A 7380-nucleotide genomic window follows, 5' to 3' on the forward strand; every position below is an offset into this window, starting at 1 on the left:
AAGGCTTGGAGCAGGACAAGGCAGGACACTTGAAGTCTCACCATTGCTCTCCCTGTGACTTTCTGGGTAGCCTTCAAGCAATTTCCTGCCTCCTGTCCCCAGTTATTTCATCAGTGAAATGGATGATTGTTGTACTGACCTTTCCCAGAGTCTGTGAAGGCTGGTGGGATATCAGACAATTGTGTGCTTTGGAAGGTCTCTGAACTCTATGGGGGAATTTTTGAACAATTGAGAAGGCTATCATTTCATCCACAACCCTAAGGGTGCTATTGATGCTGGAACCCACCTGGTCAATCTGAAGGATGAAAGCTGATTGCAAAGTTGAAAATAGGCCCCAGGGATTTCCCTGGTGGTCCAGTGGTTATCCACCTTCTAATGCAGGGGATGCAGGGTCTGTTCCCTGGTGGGGGAACTAAGATCCTCCATGCCTCGGGGCAACTAAGCCCGTGCGTCGCAACTACTGAGCACACACACTCTGGAGACTGCGCACTACAACTAGAGAGGAGCCCACGCACCACAACTAGGACCCAACACAGCCAAAAATAAATAAATAAATAAATAAATAAATAAATAAAATTTAAAAATAGGTCCCATATGAAAGGAGATCAGACAGTTAGATTTACTTCCTCTTTTCTAATTTGAGAGGTATCGTGTTGAAGAAAATCAGTGTGTTAGAAGCTGCAGGAGACCTAAACACAGTCACCATGAAGCTGGGCTGTGTCCTCATGGCTGGGGCCTTCTACTTTTCTCCTGCTATGCTCTGGGCAGCCCAGATGCTACTGGGTAAGTAAAATCTTTGAATGTGTGGAAATGGAGATATTCCTGACTTTGGGGAAAAGACCCAAAGGAAAGAAGCATGGACTAACTTCAGCCCTCCAAAGAAGCCATGTTCAGGTGGGATAAGAAGGATAGTATAAGAAAGTTTGGTGTGCAGGACTGAATGGCTCTTTCTGAATATAAAAATCTTCAAACTTTTTCCATCCTAAAAGTCCCCTTGACTATGATGTCTTCTTTAGCTACAACCTCAGTTCTTTTCTTCCTTTTCTCAGATAAATTTCTTGAAAGAGTAGTCTGAACTTGCTTTCTCCACTTCCCCACTTTTCACTCACTCCTCAATGCTTGCAGTCTGGCTTCCACTGGAAACTTCCACTGGAAGTTTTGATCAGGGTGCTATGACCTTTATATTGACACGGCACATTTTAAAAATCTTATCCTGCTGGACTTCTCTGTATTGGGCACTGTTGATCACTTATTCTTCCTTGGCAATATCTACTCCCCTGGCTTCTCCCTGTACTCCATATATCTCTCTTGGTCCCTTTGGTGGCTTCTCTTCTCTTTCTCTTTTTTAAAAAAAATTTTTTATTTTATTTATTTATTTTAAATTAATTTATTTATTTAATTAATTTTTTTTTTGGCTGCATTGGGTCTTCATTGCTGGGCATGGGCTTTCTTTAGTTGTAGCGAGCGAGGGCTACTCTTCATTCTGGTGCACGGGCTTCACATTGCACTGGCTTCTCTTGTTGTGAAGTGTGGGCTCTAGGTGCATGGGCTTCAGTAGTTGTGGCATGCAGGCTCAGTAGTTGTGGCGCACAAGCTTCGTTGCTCCGCGGCATGTGGGATCTTCCCAGACCAGGGCTTAAACCCATGTCCCCTGAATTGGCAGGCGGATTCTTAACCACTGCGCCACCAGGGAAGTCCCTCTTTCTCCTAAAGACTGGTGTTTTCTACAGTTGCATCCTTCCCTCCCTACTTTTTAAGTTACAGTCTCCTTAGTGAGCTATTCGTCTGTATAATTTTTACCACTACAACTCTATAATTAAGAGGTCTAAGTCATATCTCCAACCCAAATCATGCTTTTGAGTTTCACATTCAAACATCAAGCTTTGCACAGATATAGCTACCTGTATGTTTCAAGGTATCTCAGCACAGTATGACCAGAGCTCTGTCCTCTTGGTCCCTCCCTCTCCTAATTTCATCTTTTTTTTGTTTTTGTTTTTTTGGCTGTGCTGCACTGCTTGCGGGCTTGTGGGATCTCAGTTCCCTGATCAGGAATTGAACTCCGGGCCATGACAGTGAAAGCCCAGAATCCTAACCACTAGGCCACAAGGGAATTCTCCTAATTTCATCTTTCACTATTTCTGATCTCAGTTAATGATATCCACCCAGATATCTTGGTCAAAAACTTGGGAGACAACCTAGATTCCTCTTTCTCCTTCATCTTCTACACATGATCAATTATCAAGTTTGGCAATGTCTACCTTCTAAGTTGGTCTTAGAGCCAGTCTTTTCCCTGAAACATAACTAACGGTATCCTAGGACAAGCCCTCATCATTTCTGTCTTGGGCTAGTCCAACAACTTCCTAACTAATCTTCATGTCTCAGCCTTGTGTCCTTGAAATAAATTCTGAACTCTGCAGCCAGAGTGATTTCTAAAATTCAAGTCTGCTAGCCTAAGCTCCTTATCATGGCATTAAGGGTCCACCATAACTTGGCCTCTTTTAAAACTTTTCAGCCTCTTCTCTTACCCTTTGAGCCTTGAAATTTATTCTCTAATAAATCCCAACTTGCTTATATTCACACACCAGACTCTTACCTATCTCCAAAGTTTTGCTCATACTGCTACCTCTGCCTGAAATGAGCTCTCCCCATTGCTCCCTATTCCTCTCTCACTTACTCTGGGCATCCCTAAAGACTCAGCTTAGGTGGCATCTTTACCAGGAAATCTTCCTTGAACCCTCCTCTCTGCTTTGATGGCTGCCTGAGATAATTCTTTCATATTACTCTCTTCCTCGTGCTGAAACAATCTCTTCACATGCCTGTGCATCCACTGAACTGAGAGTTATTTGTAGGCAGGGACAATGCCTTTTTGTTTGTTTTTTAACTTTCTCTTATTTGTCTTTGAATTCTCAGCACCTGCTTTATCCCTGCACAATAGTTGTTTCATTGAATTGTTTTATTGAACTCATAGAGACAGGACTGGGTGACTGTATTAAGATACAGCAGTGATATTGTTGTGAGAACTCTAGACATGGAATCATGCTCTGTTTTCAAGCCCCTCTTCTTTTATTTACCAGCTCTATGCCACTTTGAAAAAGTCACTTTTCGTATTTCTGAATTTGGTTTTCCTATCCGTAAAATGAGAATAATAATAACTACCACATAGTTTATTGAGTGAAAGTGCCTGATAGCCCAATAGTATTTTATTTTAGAAAAAGACAGGAGGCTGAGTCTAGTTGAGTGACAGTGGAGGAACTGAAAATGGGTAGCAGAGTGTCAAAGGGAGCTGAGAGAGGATCTAAAGAAAGCACTTGGTACTGATGTAATGAGAATTAGGAAGTAGAGAGGGGCCTTGCTAAGGGAAGTTACAAGGTCAAAGAAGAGTCCTGGGCCTTTGGAAGTGGAAGGGAACAAAAGCAAGTAGGATAGGAAAGGACAGAGTGAAGAACTGAGTACATGTTAATGAACATGGAGCCAGAAAAGGAGGAGAGGCATTACAAGGGACAACAAGTAGTCATGGAGATGGGAGAAATTTACCTTGCCTTGGTCAACCATGGAACTAAGAGATAGGTTGAGGAGACATATGGTGCGAAATCTGTAACTCTACTGAACCCCAAACAAAGAAAGAATTGTTCCATAGTTACCAGTACAGACTGGGAGTAGAGGTTCAGGTGTAGAGAGAAAGACACAGGATAGACTCTACCATTGCCAGGGAAAGTTCAAGGGACAGAGGACGTTAAGTTAGAGATGGCTGAAAAAGGAAGACCTGAAAGGGAGAGCAAGGAAGAAGATACTAAAAGCTAGTTTGTAGATAACATATTCAAGGATGAAGAACCAAGTGAATTTGGGGAAATGAAAATTTGGAAGAAAGCCCCCAAGGACGGTCTGAAGACTAAAGTAGATCACGTCTGAACAATGAAGTAAAAAGAACACTGATTTTGGACTCAGACATACCTGAGTTTCTTGCTCCGCTCCCTATTCTCTTTTTAAATTGGGGTAAATGAATTGACTTTTCTAAACCTGTTTCAGTTAAGATTTATAAAATGGGAGTGAAATCACATACCTAGAAATCTTTCAAGATTTGTGTGATAAGGTGTGAATGTTCCTGGCAGTGTCTGGTATGTGGTAAACACCCAACAAATGTTAGAATCTGATCATCTCCCTTTCCCTCCTGTCCTGTGTCTGCCTGCCCTGGGGTCCTCGTTGTCTTTGGCCTCTGGTTTCCTGCACTGCAGCTGGATGTCATGCTGGTGAGTTCACCATTCTCTCCCCTGCACCCCTTCTTCAAACCACAGTCCATTCACTGACAGCACCTGGAAGCCAGCGAATCAAGTCAGCTGTATCCCTCTGAAAGATCCATATGGGTCTCTTGGAAAAAATGTTTTGATGTCTTCCTATTCTACTCTAAAAAATATAATTCCCTGAGGAGAAGGAGGAACACTTGTGGAAAGCAATTTCCTGTCCTCTTTCTCCAGTCACAGCATCATTTTCTGGTTCTTCTCGGACCACGCCCTCCTCAGGTGCCAGTTTTGAGGCGCTCCAGTGCGAAGGACCTGTCAGCACCCAGGAGAGCAGCTGCCACACTGAGGATGACTTGACAGACCCAAGGGAAGTCGACTTCCAGGTCAAGGGCTACACTTTCAGTGAACCCTTCCATCTGATTGTGTCCTACGGTGAGGTCCCAGGAAGGACTGACCAGTGCAGGCCAGGTCTTTCTCCCAGTTCCCAAAGTTCTCCTTTCAGCCCCACAGCCCACTCAGGAAGGTTCCCCCTGACACTGGCCATGGGATGAGATATCATCTGCCCCATCTTCAGCCCAAGAAGCCAGGGTGCCCTCTGTGCTAGGCCCTAGAGAAGTTGTTCCAAACTCCTAACCAGTGGTGAAAGTTACCTGGCCCCTCAGAGAAAGATTAGAGGGGTCTGTTGTGGGCAGCATTGAGGGAGCTCCCAAGGAAGGCAGTGGGTCACACTCAGCTCTTGCTTTGGACCGCAGACTGGCTGATCCTCCAAAGTCCAACCTGGCCTGTATTTGAGGGAGACCCTCTGGTTCTGCGCTGCCAGGCCTGGCAAGACTGGCCACTGACCCAGGTCACCTTTTACCAAGATGGCTCAGCCCTGGGTCCCCCTGGACCTAACAAGGAATTCTCCATCGCCGTGGTGCAAAAGGCAGACAGTGGGCACTACCACTGCAGTGCTATCTTCAGGAGCCCTGGTCCTGGGAGCCCAGAAACGGCATCTCCCGTGGCTATCACAGTTCAAGGTAAGAGCTAGAGGCAGTGTCATTGTGGCAGAGGCAGGTGGGGAGAGACAGAGGGACCAAAAATGTCTTTCATTGGAGATGGTAAGGTCACTGAAGGGTTAAGGAGTGGGTTGCTGGCAAATGTCCAAGTTGGGCTTCAAAAGGGGCAGCATCTTAGCATTGCCTTTTCAAGTCATTTAGCCCAACTCCAAGTTTAGCATGTTTCCTGCTGCTTTGTCCTACAGTTCTATGCCTCCCAGTGTTCACTGACTGGGCATCTGGATTACGGTCAGATTTGCCCATCTCTAGATCTTTTCTAGTCCTGTCTATTGAAGAGAGATAGGACTTGAAAGGTCCAAATGGAACTTTTCTAAGAGAACTCCTTCCCAATAGAAATAGGGGGAGGAAAGTGTGACTGGGGTTCTTTGCCTGTCATGGGTCCACCTGAATGTAGGATGGCTGAGCTCTTCTTTCTCACCTATCTCTCCCCCAGAACTGTTTCGAGCCCCGGTTCTCAGAGCCACACCCTCAGCTGAGCCCCAAGAGGGAAGCCCGGTAACCCTGAGCTGTCAGACAAAGCTGCCCCTGCAGAGGTCAGCTGCCCGCCTCCTCTTCTCCTTCTACAAGGACAGCAGGACAGTGCGTAGCAGGGGCCCTTCCTCAGAATTCCAGATCCCCACTGCTTCAGAGTCACACTCTGGGTCCTACTGGTGTGAAGCAGCCACTGAGGACAACCAAGTTTGGAAACAGAGCCCCAGGCTGGAGATCAGGGTGCAGGGTGAGTTAGTGTGTATATGTCTGGTGTGTGTGAAAAGGCAGGGGTGGGGGGCAATAGGACAATTGGGTTTTTGAGCTAAGGTTCAGTGTAAGCAGGTTAAGAAAGGACACATGGGAGACAGGAACAATAAGCCAGAGTCCCTAGTGATGGAAGAAAGCACAAATAGGAAACTTCTCCCTCAGACTGTGGTGTATACCTCATCAAACGAAGACCTGAGTCAACCCCACAGCTGCTTCCCCATAGACTTTACACTCTCTACATGACCTCTGGGCATTGGTAGGAATATAGTATCTAGTGTGAGGACGAAGTAGTCTAGAGTTTCTATTCAATTCCGGGAGTCCCCATTAAGAAGGCTGCATTTGACCTGAAGTATACCCAGAGGAGGTGTCCAGGGTAGTGAGGGCACTTGAGTCATGTCATAAGGAAAATAATGGGAGGAATGGGAGATGCTCATTCTGAAGAGGAGGTGACTCGAGGGGCCAGCAGAGGTGTCCTCAAAACACTGAAGGCTGGCAAAAGGATAAGGAATTACACTAATGTCATATACAATAAGAGGTTGACCTAGGGCCAGTTACCACATGCATATTGTAAGGAATTAGACTGAAAGAGGAAGAACTGGCTAATATCCATAGCCCTCTAATGATGAGGCCTCATTGTGCAAGATTTTCAAGCAAAAGTAACTATGCTTCAGATTCAAATTTGGACCAGAGTCCTCAAGATTTTGTTGCCATTGGGCCCCGTAGCTATTTTCAGAGAATAAGAAAGACTGACCAGGAATATGAGGGTAGGGCCAGAGTCAGACTTCACTCTTGTCTGTGTCTCCTATCCCATAATCCAGGTCCCTCCAGCTCTGCTGCACCTCCCACCTTGAACCCAACTCCTCAGAAATCAGCTGCTCCAGAAACTACTTCTACGGAGCCCCCTGGGCCTCTGCCTCCACCGCCCACCCCTTCTTCTAAGGATCTGGGCTCCTCTTCCCCTCTGCAGTTCCCAGATCCCCATCTGCATCACCAGATGGGTGTTCTCCTCAAACAAATGCAGGATATAAGGGTCATCCTTGGTCACCTGGTCATGGAGCTGAGGGACTTGTCTGGCCACCTGAAGCTTCAGACCACAAAGGGTCCTGCCAAATATGAGTAAATAATTCACCTGCCATGTTGCTCAACTACCCCCAATAAATCCAACTCTTTCTATTTTTCCTCTTTCCGTTCCATCCATACTTAAGCATAAGTAGTTTTACAAGTTGCCCAGTGTTTTGTTAGAGTAACAGGGATAGGTGAGTATAAATAAATGTGTACAAAGTGATAATTAGAGTTTAGCTATAATTGTATATTCTCCCTTAACATGACAACATATTCCTGCTCTA

At 45.5% G+C, this 7380-nt stretch overlaps 1 protein-coding gene across 1 annotated transcript; it reads left to right on the plus strand.

Moving 5' to 3' along the window:
- Positions 1 to 704: 704 nt before the first annotated feature.
- FCRLA (Fc receptor like A) lies at positions 705 to 7154 on the plus strand. The gene is made up of 6 exons (XM_060077704.1): positions 705 to 783; positions 4233 to 4247; positions 4518 to 4670; positions 4991 to 5257; positions 5730 to 6014; positions 6853 to 7154. The coding sequence occupies exons 1-6, from the start codon at positions 705 to 707 to the stop codon at positions 7152 to 7154; spliced, it is 1101 nt and encodes a 366-aa protein (XP_059933687.1).
- Positions 7155 to 7380: the final 226 nt, after the last annotated feature.

Source organism: Mesoplodon densirostris, chromosome 2 (genome assembly GCF_025265405.1).
Source record: "Mesoplodon densirostris isolate mMesDen1 chromosome 2, mMesDen1 primary haplotype, whole genome shotgun sequence".
Lineage (NCBI taxonomy): Eukaryota > Metazoa > Chordata > Mammalia > Artiodactyla > Ziphiidae > Mesoplodon > Mesoplodon densirostris.

Bases quoted from the DNA above. Each gene is read 5' to 3' on its own strand.
- FCRLA (XM_060077704.1), top strand. From the start codon at position 705: ATGAAGCTGGGCTGTGTCCTCATGGCTGGGGCCTTCTACTTTTCTCCT. The intron at 4,671-4,990 runs GTGAGGTCCCAG...TTTGGACCGCAG, and splicing joins CCATCTGATTGTGTCCTACG to ACTGGCTGATCCTCCAAAGT. The intron at 5,258-5,729 runs GTAAGAGCTAGA...TCTCTCCCCCAG, and splicing joins CGTGGCTATCACAGTTCAAG to AACTGTTTCGAGCCCCGGTT.